This window comes from Danio aesculapii, chromosome 3, assembly GCF_903798145.1.
Source record: "Danio aesculapii chromosome 3, fDanAes4.1, whole genome shotgun sequence".
Lineage (NCBI taxonomy): Eukaryota > Metazoa > Chordata > Actinopteri > Cypriniformes > Danionidae > Danio > Danio aesculapii.
The window spans coordinates 18,674,950-18,696,511 of record NC_079437.1 but is presented as its reverse complement, the minus strand read 5'-3'; the positions used below and the strand labels follow the sequence as shown (position 1 = coordinate 18,696,511).

Genomic DNA, 21,562 nt, shown 5'->3' with positions numbered 1-21,562 from the left:
TATGAGCATTTTCAAAATTTAAGCACATCTTGGCGTTTCATTAACTGTTCTTTTATGCGGATATCCAAAGCACGCATAAAATTCGGTGGATAGAAACAGTTAATAACTGAACCCTCATTAGTCTACTAATATACTCCACTTAGTGAAGTTTTGTAAACTAATTTCGAGAGGAGCACATGATATGATTGAGCACGGCTGGTCTCTCATCCGTAATCATTAATAATCCAATCAGATTGATCCAAGCTTACAATAAATAGACTGATTTTATCTTACTGCCTTCTAAAAATCTCCCATTCCACCCAATCTCCTTTTCCCCCTCCCTTTTCTAAGGGGAGCTCTCGAGACCTACCTGATCTCTGACCCCCTTTATATGATATTGAGCCTTGGGCTCAAGTAACTCTGAGCTCTGGGTTCTCTCCCGGGACAGCATGGCAAACCTGCTACTAAAGCCAAGCATATCCAAGTGTGAACTCTTGAAAATGAGTGAATTTTTGTTTGTGCTTTAGATTAGATTGGATTAGATTTTCAGCTTCTTGGTCAGACCATGTGATACTTATTTAACACTCAGCAAGCGGTCTATTAGCACTGAAATCATGCATTTATATTTCTGTCATGTATAAACTCACTAGCCGGTGAGCACTTATGGGTTGTACACTTGTTATCGTGGTGCATTGTGGGTTTAAGTGCACTTCAGAATGTCCACTGTGGTATCGGATATCACTATAAATGGCTGTTTCCTCAAATAGTGCACTAGTTAAGGATATAGGGGGCGATTTTGGATACAGCACAGATGTCCTTGCTCTTAAATGAACAGACATGGATTAAAATTTACAATACCGAATTCATAGACTTAAACTGTGCTTAATAGAAATATGAAATACGGAACAAAACTGAGAGGCGACACAGTGGCGCAGTGGGTAGCGATGTTGCCTCACAGCAAGAAGGTCGCTGGTTCGAACCTCGGCTGGGTCAGTTGGCATATCTGTGTGCAGTTTGCATGTTCTCCCCATGTTTGCGTGGGTTTCCCCCACAGTCCAAAGATATGCATTATAAGTTAATTGAATATAAGTTAATTGGCTGTAGTGTATGTGTGTAAATGTGAGAGTGTATGGGTGTTTCCCAGTACTGGGCTGTGGCTGGAAGGGCATCGGCTGCCTAATAACATTTGCTGGATAAGTTGGGGGTTCATTCCGCTGTGGCGACCCCAGATTAATAAAGGCACTAAACCAAAAAGAAAATGAATGAATTAATGAACAAAATTGATAAGGACCATGTTGGGTTTAAAACCATCATTAGATTAAAACAATATTATTAAGTCTAACCATTAAATAATCGGGTCGGTCGGTAGGTAGGTAAATAGACACGGATGGACGGATGGATGGATAAAATGATAGAAAGAATGATAAAGATAGAACGACAGATAGAATGATAGAATGATAGATCGATAGATAGAAAAAAATGATAGAAAGATAGAATGATAGATAGAACGATAGAATGATAGATAGATAGAACGATAGAAAGATAGATAGATAGAACGATAGATGGATGGATAGATAGATAGATAGATAGACGGATAGATGGAAAAAATGATAGAAAGATAGATAGATAGATAGATAGATAGATAGATAGATAGATAGATAGATAGATAGATAGATAGATAGATAGATAGATAGATAGATAGATAGATAGATAGATAGACGGATAGATGGAAAAATGATAGAAAGATAGAATGATAGATAGATAGATAGATAGAACGATAGATGGATAGATAGATAGATGGATAGATAGATAGATAGATGGACGGATAGATGGAAAAAAATGATAGAAAGATAGAATGATAGATAGATAGAACGATAGATAGAATGATAGATAGAACGATAGAATGATAGATAGATAGATAGAACGATAGATAGAACGATAGATAGATAGATAGATAGATAGATAGATAGATAGATAGATAGATAGATAGATAGATAGATAGATAGATAGATAGATAGATAGATAGATAGATAGATAGATAGATAGATAAATAAAATGATAGAAAGAATGATAGAAAGATAGAACGATAGATAGATCGATAGATAGATAGATAGATAGATAGATAGATAGATAGATAGTTAAAATGATAGAAAGAATGATAGAAAGATAGAATGATAGATAGATAGAACGATCGATAGATCGATAGATAGATAGATTCTTCCTCCGAGAATTCAGTGTATCTCATCTAGTCTCTGCTCAGTTCACCTGTCTACATCTCTATTTACCCCCCAGTTAACTTCTCCTTTACCACTCTACCTAACAACCAGTACCACGGCAACAGTGAGTCATCTCCTAGCAACGGGAAAAAGCAACCTGGCCCTGACGATTGACTCGTGGACAAACTGAGGGAAGAGAATGAGTCCAGAAACCAGAGAATAAACACACGCTTCTCTCCCCCTTCAGCTCAAGTCTCAAAGAATGGCTTCACCACTTCACAATTCCTCACATAAATTTTCAATAACACCCAAGTTTGATGAGACTGATAAAAGGCGGGATCGTCATAAAAGCATCAGCTCGCGCACGCAGTCACTTACTGTATGCAGGAAGAGACGTCTCCATAGCAACAGCAGAGATAAGAACGCAGAAGAAATAATAGGGAGAGATGGATGAAAGAACGAGTGAGGGACAAAGCAAAGATGCCTGATCAAAGGGTGGAGGAGTACAAGGCACGGATGGTGGTTCAGGTGATGATTGTGGAAGTTCAAACGTGAAAATTTATCAGCTCAAGGTGGCATCTGTCTGATTTCAACATCTTGGAGTAAATACACTCGCAAATACACTCATCAGCCCTTTCTGGACACCTTGGTATATGGTTATTCACCAAACAAACATAGAGAGAGAGAGACTTCCTTCTTTTCTTCCCCAAATACACCACAACTAGACATGTGTTTTCGATAACTTGAAACATTCATTAATTCTTTTTTTTTATTTAAGTGACTTAAGTGAGTCAGAATTAGTAGCACCCCATTGAATTATTTTTTCTTTTTTAAATATTTCCCAAATGATGTTTAACAGAGCAAGGAAATTTTCATAGTATGTCTGATAATATTTTTTCCTCTAAAGAAAGTCTTATTTGTTTTATTTCAGCTAGAATAAAAGCAGTTTTTAATTTTTTTAAAAACATTTTAAGGTCAAAATTGTTAGCCCCTTTAAGCTGTATATTTTTTCTCGATAGTCTACAGAAAAAAACATTGTATACAATTACTTGCCTAATTATCCTAACCTGCCTAGTTAACCTAATTAACCTAGTTAAGCTATTAAATGTCACTTGAAGCTGTATAGAAGTATCTTGAAAAATATCTAGTCAAATATTATGTTCTGTCATCATGGCAAAGATAAATAAATCAGTTATTAGAAATGAGATATTAAAACTATTATGTTTAGAAATGTGTTGAAAAAAAATCTGCTCTCATAATAGTCATAATAGTCCAAAATGTGATGATAATAGTTAAACATGGCAGTCTGTTCATGTTTTAGGTTGCTGTAAGAATCACTTGCTACTTTGGTTTTTTGGGCTTCTCCTTTATTTATTCGTACATCACTCAAATGTCAGAAGCACTCCAATAATCATGCGCACGTTATTATCAGCTCAAGAAGTTCGCTATTTCAAATACAGATGCGCGAAACCGCTTGCGCTTTAGACGGCCTTGTAAAAAACTATGGGGCATAGGGTAGATTCTGCTCTTCTTGGCTTTGTGGTTATTCATCAAGATGACGACAAGGTTTGTTTGAGCTCAGGTCGACCATGGCTCGTTATTATATGTACTGTGTATATTATTACAGTGTAATGTCTCAGCTTCCTTTGTTTTCATTCTTCTGGCTTGTGCACGACGCATCTCTGTAAACCAACAGCATTCAGTTGCATGTCTTGCTCCGTCTTTGGTATTCTTTTGTTGTGCTGGGTACTCTTTGCAAATGGTACCCAAAAAGTGGTACGGTACCACTCAGTGGAAAAGAGCCAGAAGACATTTTATACATATTTAAAATGCTTTTAGCAAAGAGCAATAATGCTAATAAATTACCATTGCTACTTATAATCTGTAAGGCTTCTGAATATTAATTGAATTGTCAACATTTGCTTGAACTGATATGTTAAAATCAAAATATGAATGGCAATACATGAGTTAGTCCAACACAATACCAATGAAAGATGCATCAAAGACTCATTTATGTACAGTAGTTTTTTCAATTCTTAACGTATGTGAGATTTTCTCAAATGAAATCTAAAAATATGCAAAAAATCAAAAGAAAAATGCTAAAAATACATCTTTAGTTGCCCCATTGTAAAATTTGGTTGCAAATGCATGTAGATCATAGGTCTCAAAATCAATTCCTGGAGGGCTGCAGCTCTGCACAGTTTTGCTCCAACCCTGATCAAACACAGTTGATACAACTAATGAAGGCGTTCATGACTCTTTTGAACACCTCGATTATTTGGATCAGTTGTATTTGATTAGGGTTGGAAAAACTGTGCAGAGCGGCAGCCCTCCAGGAATTGACTTTGAGACATATGATGTAGAGGGTTGAAAATATTCAACCTGACAATTTAATCAGTTAAAACAATCCCATCAGGGACAGATTCATTCACCTGTTCTAGGTGGTAGGTGGAGTCGATTCGGGGCTTAACCTTGCCCTGCCTGTACAGGTCCATAACTGCCGTCATGGCCTGATCGATGAGCTCGGTCTCAGAGTCCAGGTACCCCAGATGAAATCCACACACCGAGCGGTTTCCTTGGCACAGGCTCAGGGTGTGAACGGAGAACTGCTGGTACCAGGTCTTGGCCACTGCAAACAGGTTCTTCTTCTGGCCCGCCAACATGTTAGCGGCACCTGCAGGTACAAAAACTTAAACCTTAATTTGGCATAGAAGAAACGTGTCAAAATGTCAGGTCAATAATCACGTATTGCTAATGGTGTTGCAGGAATGATGTCAGAACACTGGCCAAAATAATTCACAGCGGGTTCCCTTGAGATTTTCCTATGGGGTTTTACAATAGGAATCTGTCATATGTGATCAACATAAATTGAAGATACTTTTATGCATATTAGGCAAGAAATTTGAATTTTTAAGTTATGATATGCATTACAGTATATATTTTTAATAATAAAAGTAAATTGATAAAGTTTGAGGTGAGAGTCTGTGGAGTTAGTTTTCTGAGAACAAAACATGAGAGTATTGTCTCATTGTCAGTATTGACCTTATTCTTCAATGCGGAAGTGCCCGCGTTTTTGCGAATGTTTTAGAACTTCCGATTCAGTTGCCTACGGGAGAAATGACTAGGAATAATAAACGGCAAAAAACGGTCAAACTACTTACTCTACAAACAAGTGTTTGCATTAGAATACAGACAAAGTAAAATAATATAATAATAAAATATCAGTTTGCAACACCAAGCAGCAAAACGAGCTGTTTTTAACGTTTAAAAATGAATGGAAGTGAATGAGACCGGAAGTTTCGAGCCAAAATGATTGAAATGGCTGCGTCTACTCGTACGCGGAGAATAAGGTGAATATGTCCGAGTTATGTTAAAAGAATGTAAAACACCCATTATAAAGAAATAAGCAGCAAAAAAATTCGCCGTTTTGACATTTTTTGCACCACCCTATATACACTACTGCTTTAAACACTTCACGAATGCTTTAAATTGATTAAGTTTTTAAATAGATTTTAAGTTTTTAAATAGATTTTAAATAGATTTGATTTTTGAAACTTCAATGTTGCTTTCCAACGAACAAGAAATGTTCAAGCCAAGTGTCTAAAATGACTTGAAAATGAAGTTGTTCGTCACAATATTACTTAATGCTGGGACAAAATCTGAAACAAGTCTACATTATGACTCTTTAGCTCACCCACCGATTTGTGCACTGGTAGAAGAAGAGTAAATACTAATGATGGAAAGCCAGGATTACTCCAGCAATTAAATGATTGAGATGCCTCGGAGGATTACAAGACGTGCAGTGCCAACCAAGTTGTGCAACAACAGTCTCTTCCTTGTCTGCCTTGTGATCCTAACACTGTCTACACCAGACACGACCAATGCTGCATCACACTGGAAGTCCATTTCTCTGGCACTTACAGAAAGTCAGCACATAGAATGGGGCATCAGTTTACTGCCGGGAAGTTGCAATGTCGCATCCAGTGCAGTTATACTCATTACAACAGATTACATTGTGTTTAGTTTCATCACTCCACTTGTAGAGACAAGAAGAGTGTGTCTGTTTGCTTCTGTCTTTTGTTATATATATAGTTTGATACCTCCTAGGTGTTTATACATTTTTAGAAACCAAAATGACACATTATTTTCATATCAAAGAAGAGGCAATCTATTTTTTCTAACATTCAAAATGGCTACCCAGTCACAGCAATAAGGTGTTTACTACTAAATCTTGAATTTGGCATGCTTATCAAAAATGTAAAAAAAAAAAAAAAAACTCATTTTAAAAAGCAGTCAATGACAGTACATGCATGTACATGTTACAAAATGGCAACTCTCACTATTAGGTGGCTTATTACCTGCCTATTATTGTTGTCTGTTTATTACTTAGACTTATAAAGTACATACTCTGCATGATCTTATTCTACATCCCTATCCGACCCCCACCTTAAAGGTTCAGTGAAATTAAAATAATGTTTTTAATTTTAGTATCAGTATGTTAGTTTTAAGGTTATCTATTGACCTTATTCTTCAAGTATGAGTGGACGCAGCCATTGGAATCATTTTGGCTCGACACTTCCGGTCTTATTCACTTCCATTGATTTTTAGACCTTAAAAACAGATAGTCAAGTAAACTGATGCTGCAAACAGATATGTCCTTATGATATTCTTCTTCTTTTATGTATAGTCATGAACACACTTGTTTGTAGAGCAAGTAGTTTGACCATTTATTATTCCTAGTCATTTCTCTGATTGTTCGAAAACAAATCGCGAAAAACGAGCACACGTGTGCTACGAAATAATGATAAAATTCGAGATTAGAAGATATAAAACTAATACAAACATCTAAAGCTTGCAGTTTGTTACTTCTGCCTGAATGGATCAATGTTTTGTTTTATGTTTTCACGTCACCTCAAACTTCAGTTTCTCATCAAATCTTGACCAATCAAGAAGCCTCTTTTTTTGCTTTTCATTTGATGCGGTTGAGCTCAATCACTCACTGGCAGAGCTGTGATAAAATGCTATTGGCTGTTTTATAAAAAAGGGAGGAGCAACTCTTTGCCTCACCCTCTCTTTGTGTTTCAGTTGAGATTACGTCAAACATCGAATAAAAATGCACATTTCAAAGCACTTCACTGGACCTTTAACTATTAACAAGCACCAAATTGTGAGTTTAAAGTGTAAGTCATAGATAATGGTTTGTTATCAGCTCGAATTGTACCTTAAATCCATGTGAAATCAATTTACATTACTTTTCTAGCGCACATTGTTATTCTTTGGATAGACCATTAAACTGAAAACATTTGTTTTAGTAATCTTTAATCAAAATCTGACCACTTGCAGTTTGATAGCAAATTCTTGGCCACGCCCCCTTACTGTTAGTTTTCTATGAGGTAATGATGTCCAAAAATAAAGCCCCGCCCCTACTTAATATTCAGTTTCAGCTGGAAGCACATCAACATACTGAAATAAAAGTCTCAGCCACCTCCAATTCACGCAGACCTTATAATAAAGTGTGACCAATTTTTAAAGGGCACCTATTTTACCCCTTTTTCAAGATTTAAGAGAAGTCTTTTGTGTCTCCAGATTGTGTCTGTAAAGTTTCAGCTCGAAACACACATCATATTATTTATTAGACCTTTCATAACATTAGAATGTTCTGCTCTGAACACATTTTAGTTGTTTTTGCCTTTAATGCTAGTTCTCCCAATCCACCGTTCAGAGCGTGCCTCAATCTCTGCCTCGGCTCCGTCAGATAAACAGCACAGTGATAGACATGAAGGAAGCAGATCTCACGTAACGTTTGTGAGAAATACTACAGTAAGAACTTTTACAATGATTATTTGATGCATTTGTTGTGGAGTTAATTCAAGCCTTTTTGCAATGATGATTCACACCCAATGTTATTACATAGTTCACACACACACACACACAACTTTGCACTGTTTTTGCACGCAAATGTGACAGAATACACTTTATCATCCACTGCTGTATGGATATACGTTATGTTAATGTACAAAATAAACCCAATTTAACTTCCACAAACCGTAATTGAAGCGTCTTCTTTTATAATTGTACTGACATGTGGGTGTGGTGATAAAGACAGTATTTAAACTTATTAGACTTATTAAAACTCATTCTTGATCACATTTGATGATGACTGATGATCACAGAGAGCTGAACAGATCTTTTATTCCCAGTTGCTTTCCACACGTCCTGTCCTGTTGATATTAACGGACATGTTAATAGGCGGCTGTCAATCGATCGGAGGGCGGGGAAACCATACTCCAACGCAATGCTGCAGTGGGCCTCAAAATAGGAGAAATTTGGATCCTATTTTGTCAGAAAACTTAAAAAGAGGCTTATTGTCTTTATATCACCCTAGTAGGACTGTGGACACACTATACTTGCACACAGTTCTGTCTAAACAGCTTACAAAAGATGGTTTTCATCATAGGTGCCCTTTAAAATAAATGCTGTTTAATGGTTTCCTCAAGAGTATTAATGTAGTAATATAATAATTTGCTGCCAATGTACGATTAATTTTACAATCACGTAATCCATAAGTAACTGTAATCTGATTATGTGCCATTACATGGTTATATAACGCTCAGTATAATCAGCAATGCAAAAGCCCCTTAATAACAAGCTCTTTCCTGTTTACATATCACTGTATTGTTGTCATTTTCTGTGTCTTTAACAATGTGTACAAATTAAATGTAAAACAGCGCAAAATATCACAGTTCCCCATCATACCACCCATCCCTACGTCCTAGCATGTAAAAAAAGCCTTTGTGTGTGTGAGCTGAGCATGATCCTCGAGCATGAATAGATATTTTTGTGTGAGATTTCTGCATGTAAAATGTGTGTGTGCGGTTGACCGAGGCTTGAATTACTGCTTAATGGCTCCCACAGTGAGCGTTCTTCATTTACAGAGGAATGACATGCCTCTCCAGCCCTCCTTCTCGCTCTCTTTTTCTCCGCTTTTTCCAACACTGCACTCTTTGACCCGTCTTTATTCGCTCACTGTCCGCACATCCTCTCACGTCGCTTCCCATGTCTGTCACTCCCTCGCTTGTCTTTGCGCGATTATCCACGTCCTCTTTCGTTTTCAAACCACATCTCCCTCTCTGTTCACTTCAAAGGTGGCTTATTAGCATGAAATAAGATAAGAACACCACATATTGCGAAGACAAAGGATATCAGGCTAAATTACACTATATAGTACCATTAGCGAGAGGGAAATGGGAGTATAAAGCGATGACAACCCTCTCTGTCCGTGTCCCTGCTTCACACACACACACACTGACACAAAGCGAGCTCAGAGTTGGCCTGTGATTTGGACCTGACCCAGTCTGCTACATTCGGACACTTTCTGGGTTCTGTGTCAGATAGAGGAGCCATTGTTCTGATAAAGCAGGATAGAGGAAGAGAGCGAGCCCGAGAAAGAGATGGAGGGACAAAGACAGTTGGGTGGGACTACAGGACGCCATGTTGTTTAAGGGGTCTCGTTCCGGGTATTGTGTTTTATGAAGTTGATTTACTGTTGTACGTCACTGTCAAGCTATTCAAACGTGTCTGTTGGGATTTGGTCAATTTTAACCAATTCGGTTCTATGGATTGGACGCCAAGTCGAAACTAGTATTTGGTCAAAGTGACCTGAAAGTGTAGTGGGTTCAAAGTGTCTCTCACCGTAGCTGATGAGCTTCCCCATTGGTTTGAGCAGGTTGTAGCCTTTATGGGTGTCAGAGCCTCCCAGAGGATCCAGAACAATATCCAAGCCTAAAAAAATAAAATAAAAAAAAAAACAACAACAAAAATACACATAGATGGTGAATTATCACAAGATTTCACTTTTTACATTTAACATGCTTATATAAACAGGAATTCCAATTCCAAAAGGCTACCTATTATGCCCCTTTTTACAAGATATATAACGAGTCTTCACATAAATATGTGAAGTTTCAGTTAAAAAAAAAAATAGTTTTTTATAACTCTTTTGAAACTGTACCTTTTAGGCTTTGTTCCAATTTAAGCCATTTTGGTGACTGTCTCTTCAAATTCAAATGAAAACATTATTTCTGAAAGATGCGGCTCAGAAGAAGACAGTCTACGGAGACTACAGTGTTTCCTACAGTGGTCGAGAGAGCTTAACGTGCTGCAATTTAAGAAAACACGTGCAATTACAAAAAACGCTGCTGTGCGTGACCATTGCTCAGTGAAGTTGCAGGTGATCTTTGAAAGGTGAGGTTTTTGTTTGTTTATTTTAATATCCAGACTCTGTGTCTTTAGTGTTTTTTTAGCCTAAATAACCATAACCTAAACAGCTGGGTCTGTCACATTCTAGGTTATCCTTGAAACATTTCATTAATTTGTTTGCGCTGTGAGAAAATGCAGCGCATTTTTGTAATTTTTGCGTTGTGAGAAAAATGCAGCATGTTTTATTAATTTGTTTGCGTTGTGAGAATGCAGCACATTTTTTAAAAAATGTGTTTGCATTGTGAAGATTTGCAGCACGTGCGCTGTCAAACTGATGAAGATCTTTTCTTAATTTGCTGGCATTTTTTGTAATTGCATGTTTTCTTAACTCTTTGACTGTCCCTCTACCAAACGGTGTAAAACAAACACAAGTTGATTTAGTATTCAAAAATGATTTATTTTTTAAAAAATGTTGTTTTAAATAAATTTGTCTTACCCTTTATATTATCAGGTTTTTCATAGTATATCTATTAAGTCTGGTATTTTTACCATAAACCAACATATCTATCATTTGGTAGAGATTGATATTTTAGAAATTATGAGATGTGTTGAAAAAAAATGCTTTGAGTGTGTTAACAAGCAACATTAGGAGTTAAGAAATACAATCCAAACATTTTTTTTCTTGGTGAGGTAGTGAAAGGGTTAAATTGCAGCATGTTAAGCTCTCTCAGCCACCGTAGTTTCCACATTTATAATACCTATGAATTGTTCTCAGTGTCTTCAGCATTTACGGCGAAAACTCAAATGGTTGACGGCTGCTTCTCACTCAGGGCTGTTTATGCTAATGAGGCAGGGGCAGGGCTTTCCCCCTCTGATGACATACAAAAGGATAATGTCGAAGAGTTTCTGCTGATTGTTTTTATTTCATTTTATTTTTATTTTAAGTGTTATTATTATTTTAAAAAAAGTTAATACATGTTTACCATTAGAGGCTGGCTATATTTACACATTCTTGTCACACAACCGTGTTTAAACCCATTACAAAAGTGCTTATTTTTTTGCATAAGAGGTCCCCTTTAAAGGTTATGTAGGTGTGTGGATATCATCTTGGATAAATATAATAATTTTAAAGAATGTGTGAGCTAACATATTTCCATGAAAAAATGCTAATTAAATTTATGCACAAAACTGGAATATCGGAAATCAACATTTTCCAATAAAGAACTATTTCAAAAAGAACAAATTGGTCACTTCCTGATAGACCAACGTCAAATATCAAAAAGAAAAGCTAATTTGCTACATTTTTACTTAAATCATTTGATTGAATCACTGAATGACTCACTAATCAAAACAGGAACTTGTTGCCACCTACTGGTGGTTTTATTGTCATATTTATTAATAACCGACTTGAAATCAGCTAAGGTAGCAGCACAAAAACACACTCAGAAAAATACTGTTACTGTTTACGGTTACGACTGTTGCATTGTAATAAACTATTTTAAACAAAATACTGTTTCGTATCACAAAACTAAGCAGCACAATTCTTGTCAACATTAATAATAAGAGATGTTTATGAAACAGCAAATCAACATATTATGATTTCTATAATAGATGACGTGAAGACTGGAGTAATGCATCGTCATTTACTGTATTTTTGACTAAATAAAAGCAGCCTTACAGATCATGAAGTCTTTCTGACCACAATATATTTGCATTGTTATCCTGTACGTGTTTATTTAGATATTTTTAGCAATGCATGTTCACTATGCTGTTCTTTCAGCTGCTAGTTTGCATGACAAAACATTCTCCGTCTCTTGAAACACTTCACTTTCCCTGCTACTGTAATACACATTTACATAGACACATTTAGCTGTGACACTGTTTTTGTTGTTGTTGATGCTGTTGTTTTTGTCCAGAATCTGTGTCTGATAATTCAAATGTCTGTATTTTAGCAGTGCAAAGACTGTTGTTTATGGGTTAATTCTGCTCTTATGCTGACCGGAGTGGAATGTTGTGGATGTGATACTGTGTTTCCCAATTTCTAACATTGTTATGGTCAAGGGAGTACATCAAATAAAATGTTCGCACAGGGAAGACAGCTAAACAAAAAAAGAAATGAACTTGTTGTGCCTGTTTCTGTGATAAGACTAACAGTAAACAACATTTCATCTGAATGCGTAAGAGTTATAGCTGACTCAAAAAACATGTACAAAAACAATACCTTTTGATGCATCAGAAACACAAATGCGGAGAGAAAAGTGGGTTACAAAGTGATCCCCAAACATCTCTTAAAGACTTATTGTGTCATACACTAGATTCATTATTATGCTTGATTTCCATTTTGTTTTAAATTAAGGTGGCCTATTTGTGCGCCCAGCAGTCAAAGCAGAAGAATTTTCATAGATTTATTTGTGAACATGCTGCATTTAAATTGCTGCCTAATAATAAACATGTGGCTTTAAGCTCATTAACCACAAATAAACTACTGTTCAAAAGCCTGGATAAGATCTTTTATTGTGTCTGTGTGGAAAAAAACAGACATTAATGCTCATCGGTAGTGTTTTAATTTTAAAGTGAAATAATTTTACACACTCGGATAGCTTTATATTTGTTGATTTGCTAAATCCTAATCATTATCAGTACTGAAAGATTTAAAAAACACAAGCAAATTAATATTTACTTCTAATGCATCAAAACAGTTGTACAAAAGATAAGCTACATAGTAAAAGCAGCTAAGCTACAATTAGTTTTTAAATATTTGAAAAGTATTTACATTAAACTACTATATTATTTTTTCATGTAAGTGTACTTGGGCACATTTGCAGAACAAACAATAAATAAATGTAAAACCAATTCAACTCTAACAAGAGCACAGCATCAGAATTAACCTTAATGCATAATTTTTACTGCGTGGTACAGTACGGTACGGGTGACCTTTATCAGGATTGTGTCTCCACTGCCAAATGTACCAAATGTTACCCTTTTGGTGGCCGTGGTGTTCGAAAGAAAGATGCAGTCGACTTCATTTACACTTGAGATTGGGTCGACCATGGCTGGTTATTATATGTATATATTATTGCGATGTAATGTCTCGGCTGTATATTTAAAAATGGCGGTTCCTTTGTTTTCATTCTCCTCCCTTGTGCACCCGCTAGTGGTGTTTCTCTGTAAACCAATAGTGTTCGGCTGCATCTAGCTCCACCTATTAGCACCCTTTTTTGTGCTAGGTACCCTTTGGAAAGAGTATCCAAAAAAAGTGGTATCGTAAGATTCGCTTTTTGATACCTCTTTGACGGCAGAAATGGACATAAAAGCATACCGACTTATACCGTACCACTTAGTGGAAACGGGCCATAAGACATGTATTTGGAAGTATGGTCCTGCTTCAGAAAAAAATCCTCTATAATCATCTTTGCATCAAGCAAGTTTCTCGTGTCAGCCCAATGATTGATTCACTGACTGGAGCAAGAGGTGGCAGTAACTCACCAAAAAGTTTGTTTTCGACCAGAATTCACCATTCTCGATTTACTTTCATCGGCCAGACACCGGCCTCACAGCTCGGTGAATGGCGGTGGCGTCATTTAAGGATCCAAGATTGGTAAATGTAGCTTATGTGTATGCTACTGCTCTACTTGCTTATCCTGAGTTCAGACTGCACGATTTTCAAAGTAGCGGCGTGACAGATGATTTCACACTGCATGACTATCGGTTGACACTGCAAGATGGATCGGCGACAGGGGGTTTCACACTGTACGACTTCAGAAGAGGAAGAATCGCTGACAATTTGTCTCAGTCTGCAAACTACGTCTCACAACCAAACACACGCGAGAAGTGACATGGAAACAACATGAGTCTTCGCCCCCAACCTCCCGCTGGCCTGCAGATATATTAGTGGATGCTGCTCCTTAATATTTTCAATCAGAACACATTTCACACGGCATGATTTTCGCTGACAGGTCCAGATATTTTGCATGCCAAATATCTCACAGGTGTCAGCGACTCATCGACGATTCTCTTAGATCGCATCTTTGATAGTTCACACTGTGTGAACGATACTCGCTTGAAAGAGCACTGATTTACCTGTGATTTCGGGAATTTGTCTGCGATTTCTCAAAATCTGTCGGTGAGTCAAAATCAGGGCTAAAATCATGCAGTCTGAACTCGAGATCAAAATAATAGCTTCGCTACTGAAAAGCTATTTTATTTAGTCACACTACTGAGAAATGTAGTTAAGCTAGTAGCGTCAACACTGAATATAAAGTTACAACTGTATTCACATGCAAACAGATGAAGAAAAAAACAAACAAACCTGTAAGCATTATTTGTAATTTCTATATTTTTTTACCTTTAGTTAACCAGGAAGTCTTGTTGAGATCTAAAATATATTTTACAAAAGACCTGGCCAAGGTAGTAACCATACAGTAATTTTTTAAAAATTAAAACAATGAAAAAAAATTGATGCCCCAAACTTTTAAACAATGGTTTCAAAATTGAGTGATTTAGTTTATCTGTGCTCACCTTTAGGGCTTATTTTGCGGACCTCCTCCACGTAATCGCGCGTCCTGTAGTCGATGGGGTGAGTGACTCCACCCTGACTGATGACCTCATGCTTGCTGGCAGAGGCGGTGCCAAACACTGTGACATCATTCACCGTTTTACACAGCTGGGTAGCGGCGATGCCCACTCCACCTAGACAGGGAACAGAACAATTTAGGAAAGGAGAAGAGCTTATTTCCAGCACTTTCCATCTCAAAGCAGAAGCAGAACCATTGAAGCAAGGGTGTACAAGAGGACAGACTCAATGCAGACAATATGAGCTTAAAGATGAACACACACCCACACATGAACAAACATTAGGACCATTGTAGCAATCCCATCATCCTCATTTATCTTGCAAGCGGCTTCAAGGGCAAATAAGTTGAATGGATTTTATGAAGTGTTTCTTCTCCTCTAATGGATGAGCAAGGACTTTATTTAGAAATAAACGGCGATTCATGTACATCAAAAACAGCCCTCTGAAATAAAGTTTTTTTTCCACTAAAATTAAAATAAAACATTTTTAATGAAAATTATAATAATAAATAAATAAATTTTAAAAATATATAAATAAATAAATAAATAAATAAATATCTAAAAAAATATATATGTATGCATGTATGTGTGTATGTATGTGTGTATGTATGTATGTATGTATGTATGTATATGTGACCAAGCGGAGGCTGTGCCGAACCATACGCGTGTTCTTGACGCAGAAGTATTAATCAGCCTTTGCGGAACTCCTGCAGAAATCATATTTTGGCTTATTATGCCAAAAACTTATGATCATCATATGAAGCCTTTGAAATAAAACAAAGCTGCTGAAGCAATTTCTGATGAAAAAAGAACAAACAAACAGGAAATAGTGTGTGAGGTCATTTACATGGCAATGCAATAGTTAATATTGTTTATTTCTCTGGATTTGAGCATCTTCGTAACATTTGGTCTAGTAGTTCCTTGATATTTTAATAAAATAAAAATCTTATTGTGCCTTTAAAGTGGGGTATTATTGCTTTCATTGTGCTGCCTCTACTTCCATTGCATCATCACAAAATGGACCCTTTTCACAAGATGGTAATAACGCATTTAACAGTCATCAGCTCCTAAATCCTTCAAAGTTTAATATTTCGATTTTTTTTTTAAATGTATGAACATTTATATGTATTTATGCATGTATAATATAATTGTTGCATCAAATTATGAAAAAAAAAAAAAAACAGTGCTTGTGCCAGGCTTTTGAACTGTAGAGTGTATGGATGGGACAGTAAATTTTACATTGGTCTCTCTTCTGGTTGCCATTATCAGTCTCACATTTTTCTTTCTTTTTCTGAAAGTCTTGATCACACCATTGTGGCATTTTTCTTTTTATATTTCAGCAAACAGGATTGTAAAAAAATATTTCTCTATCTGTCCCATACACTGCGCTAAGTTTACTCAACTATGATGACTTCTGCTACTGAGAAACCCGGATATGTGAAAAGGGTCCATACGGTGCTCAGCATAATCGAGTACACCCCATTTTGAAAATGAATATTTGTATCCATTTCTCAGTGAATATAGGCTATGTATTTTGGTGCACTTAAACAAAACAGCTTTATTAACCAGATACAGAGGCAGTTCTAGCTTGAATGGCACCCTGGGCCAACCACCCCATATATGCCCCTCTCTTCAAGCTTATAAACAGTTGCAAGGTTACATCTACTGTAGTCAATATAAAAAGGACAATTGAACATGTACATTCTAAAAAATGTTTGTTGTTTTACCCCAACTTTGGGTAAAATGTGGACAAAACTAGAACTGGAATTATTACAAATGTTTATATTAATTATAAATACAATTATTATCATCATCATCATTATTATTATTATTATTATTATTATTATTATTATTATTATTATTATACAATTATAATTCTAAATAAATAACAGAAATCAATCCTAAATAACAATGTAAAGACAAAACTGGAGTTATATGCTAAGATCACTTGAGAAATCTTTTGCATGAATATTAATTATACAATTATAAAATACAAACAAAAAATAGAATCATTTGTTTACAAAAGACGTCAAATGTGAACGGCCTCTAACGTCTTTATGTCTGGATTCCCATTTTTGGGATTAATACACTTGCATCAAGTAAACCGTATCTCAAAGCTTACTGTGGCACATATGATTTTTACCTGTGCACGTTTTTTTTCTTTTGTTTGCACCATCTCCCCGTGCCGCCCCCAGCAAGATGCCGCCCCGGGCGATCGCCCATATTGCCCAAGCCTAAATCCGCCAGTGACCAGATATATTTCTTAAAATAATATTTTAGTTACCAGACATTTTTAGAAATTGAAAGATAATACAATTAAATTCAAATGAAAATTAGCAAAAAAAAAAAAAAAAAAAAAAGTACAACCTACAAAATTTCAACTAAATCTTTCTATTTTTTTGCTTCTCTTGATTTTCCCTTTTTTTAAATTTGTATTTAATATTTTTCTATAACATGAATTTGGATACACTAGTTTTTTGACCGTTATTGTAAGTTATTTTGTTAGATAAGCTCCAGATTTGGCTTCAGTATTGACTAATGTATATGCACAAATATAATATTGTATAGCTTCCTATTAAAAATATCAATTTAAAAGAGAGATTTGTGAGGGGTGGACTTATATATGGCAATCACTGTATAGGGGATAAAAATTCATATAGTGTAAATATCCTTCATTTCAGATGAATGAAGTCTGGTTTTGCGTTTATGTCTCATGAAGTCCCATAATGGCTCATACACAGTCTTCTGTATTCAGAGGCAGCCAAAGAGCAGATCATGTGCATGAGTCGGCATGTACCACAAAATGCATTAGATCCATTTGAAATGCTGAATACTGCATTTTGAAGCAGTGAAATGTTTGGACAGACTATAATAAACTGTGGCAGTCATAAGTCTGATGCGCTTTACCTCAAAGAACCTAACTGGCAGAAGTGATGCAAACAAGAAGCTATTGGAGGTTTTCAAAAAGGGGGAGGAGCTACTCTATTGTCCCATCCTCTCTTTTAGCTTCAATTGTAATTACATCTCACACCAAACTAATCTGTGCATTTAAAAGCATTTCAATGGAGTTTTAACATTAAACAGTGGTGGCTCATGAAAGTTAAAGAAATGTTTATGGTCTACATATTATGCTACCGTCACCACTGAAAACATGAAAGCATGATATTTTTGGAAACGAGCTTTAACCTCAAAACTGCAGGTCCAGGCTCCAGGACAGCAGGTCACCAATCATGAGCTCTGCCTGAGGTCTAATGTCTTAAAGATGCCATTTACATCAGCCATAGATCGTCAGCAGATCGTTTTTAATCTGCGCTTTGTCTGTGTACGTTTCTAAGGGAGAGGGAGAGCAGTGTCTTAAAAGGTCACTAGTGCATGAACCTATAAAGGGTAAAGCTTATCTAATGGCAAAATTAATAGAGCAGCCCATACATACAGTGATACACATGAAATGTGATCGCGTGCATGAGGCTTCACATTGTGACGACTTGCATTTTCAAGCACACTAGGGCTGCATGATATTGGAAAAATTACACATTGTGATATTTATTTTATTCTGCGATATATATTGTTATATGAATACAATTTCACTAGATGAGTTAAACAAATGTTTATAAAGAACCTATAATTTTAGAGATGATTCTGTAAGGGGTGGGGTGCATAAAATATAATAATCTACAAGCAAAGATCAATTTTGATAAACAAACGTTTGCTAATGAAATAAACAGAGTTTGTTGTATTCCAAAGAGTCAAAATATATTCAGGTGTACAGTAATTGAATAATCAACAGTAAAATAATACTGCATAGTATTTGTTGTTATAAACAATTTAATAAAACTAATCGTTATTAGTAACGTTTTTTAGTAATAAACAGTACATTTTCTTATGCCTGAATGCTTTTGAAACCCTCACACAGTCAGTGTCACAAAAAAAAACACTTGCGAAATGATCAATTATAATTCAGACTCAACATTGCGTATACTCGTCACTTCAGGCTAGTTAGTTTGAGACCAAACTATTTGTATTCCTTGATAAACTTTATTTCCCTCTGTTTTTTCCTTACTATAACAATAATAGCAGGGTAGCGCGGTTTGTTTGATGTAGTCAAAATGACAATGTTTAAAAACTGAGGCAATTAAAATTTCCTGTGCTGTAGAAAAGGTTTAAAGTGATACATAATTAATCATACATACAAACACAACACTGGACATAAGAGCTGTTAAAAAAAACTGTAGCTAACATATACTATAAGATCTATAATATCTTATCTATACACACACAAGACAGGTTATACATGTACTTTTACATGAGACTGAACAATGTTGTGTAAGATATTGTGCAAGAGAAATATTTAAGGTTGAATATTGTGCAAAAGAGGTATTTAAGGTTGAACCAAGCAGTGCAACATGATTGTGGCACATTTATAGTAAGCATCGTTTTCCTTATTCCCTTATTCCTTGTAAGACGGTGGTTAAATAGTGTCAGGTGCATAAGATAGAGTGTTTCTACAGGTGGTTTGTCAAGGCCACTCGCCTGCATAAAGCACAATTTAAAATGCACAATGTTTCCAAGGAGTGATTAAGAAAATGTAACTTTGTAAAGTGTAACTAATGTAAAGCAGTGGTGCTCAACCCTGTTCCCGTAGATCTATCTTCCTGAGGATTTCAGCTCCAACCTTGACAAACACACCTGAACCAATTAATTTGGACCTGAAGAGCACTAGATAATTACAGGCAGGTGTGTTTGATATGGGTTGCAACTGAAATCTGCAGGAAAGTACAGGGTTGAGCACCCATGATATGAAGTGTAACAATGTAACTCGCATCAAAGCAGTTTTACTAAGAAAACTGAAATCAAAAAACGATTATGAAATTAAATCCCTCTGCAACAAGTTCAGTTTGTTTAACAAAATGGAAGATATTTTGAAGAATTATGGAAGCTGGTAACCATTGACTTCCATAGTCTTTGTTTTTCCTACTATGGAAGTCAATGGTTACAGGTTTTAGTCATTCTTCAAGATATCTTCTTTTGTGTTCAATGTAAATAATGGCAGAATTGTCTTTTTTTGGGGGTAAACTATCTACTTAATGGACCTGCTTACACCTGGTCACGTGTTTTCCCTAACTGGATGTTTCTCTCTGATTGGCCATACACGTGTTTTTGCTAAAATGTACATAAATTCGATCTTCAATTGTGCTACATGTTCCTTTAACAATGTTACATTGACCTAAAACATGCTGTATCTAATGCCAATTGCAGAACCATATATATCTTATTCGACATGCATTCAAATGACTTTTCATGCAGGCTACAGTCTTTGTAATTCACTCCTGTTCCAGTAAAACGTCATTACACAAGGAAGGCTCCGCAATTACTGTCATTACAGGCTAAATGAAACATCTGTCGGACAGAACGTGCAAGACATCATTCAAAACTAAAGGATTTACATTCATTTGTGCTTAATACTCTCCAAACAAGCAAAACACTGTTCCTCTGTACAACACAAAATGCTCTATTTTACCTCCTCATTCACAGAAATAAGCAAACTACAGGTGCGTGAGAAGTCTCTGTTGTTAATGCTGATATTTAATATTAATTTAACATTCTAATTTGATCACTTAATAGTCATTAAGACAGTCAAAAATAAAATGAAACAAACAAGAATAAATAAATAAATAAAAACATCCTAAAAGGTCATCTGTGGCATTGCCATTGAATTTTGCATTAGCTCTGTTATATCTATGTCACAATAAATAAGATTACATCAGATGAGATTAGATTAGATTCAACCTTATTGTCAATACACATGTACAAGTACAAGGTAACGAAATGCAGTTTAGGTCTAACCAGCAGTGCAAGTGCAGGGTACAGGTATATAGCTCATAACACACTTTCACGTTTATTTTAGTACATTTTGGAAGGAGTAAACCTTACATATGTGTTTTCGACAACCAAATGAATTTAAACTGGTCCAGTTTCAGCTGGAATATGTGCCTGACCACCATCTGAAGTGGCTTTTAGCATCAAATGTAATCTCAAATGCATTTCTGAGGGCATTTACACCTGCCATTTTCCTAAATGAAAAGAAACTGAAAAGAAGTATTACCAAGTGACCAATTATAAACAGCCTCAATGTAGCCACACAAATAAATAAATAATAAATATAAGTAACACTTTTAATGTTATTGTTTATTAAATCTATATTATTCACTCAAATTAATCACATTATATGGAGACCTTGTGAATCAGAATCAAATCAGGCCAATCTGATGGTCAATGCTCAGTCCTGACATACAGTCTGTAGTTGTGCTCCATCACTTCATTAAAGTCTGCCTCATTCACTGGCTGCTGAATGAAGTTTGTGTTGCCTGGAGACTCGGGGAGAGCTGGTCTCTCGGAAAGCAGCGGGCCGCCATTTTCTCTGTCAGACGGAACACAATGCAAGGGAACACGCATTTCTTTCACATCATACTCTTTAACCTGGTGTCTCTTCTCTCCCGTCTCCTAAACCTCGTGGGGCAGAGGGGCTGCAGTGCCAGGACGCCCCATGACCACTGAGCTCCAGTCATAAGACCAGGGCCAATAGATCCCCTCAATCT

General features: G+C 36.1%; 1 protein-coding gene across 1 annotated transcript in view; it reads right to left on the bottom strand.

Annotated features, from left to right (window-relative positions):
* Positions 1-21,562, bottom strand: part of vat1 (vesicle amine transport 1) — a 58,453-nt gene that overhangs the window by 5,972 nt on the left and 30,919 nt on the right. The window contains exons 3-5 of the mRNA XM_056453311.1: positions 14,913-15,083; positions 9,888-9,977; positions 4,628-4,869 (exon numbers count right to left, since the gene is read on the bottom strand). Coding sequence (XP_056309286.1) covers positions 4,628-4,869; positions 9,888-9,977; positions 14,913-15,083 — 503 coding nt within the window. The remainder of the gene's footprint in view (positions 1-4,627; positions 4,870-9,887; positions 9,978-14,912; positions 15,084-21,562) is intronic.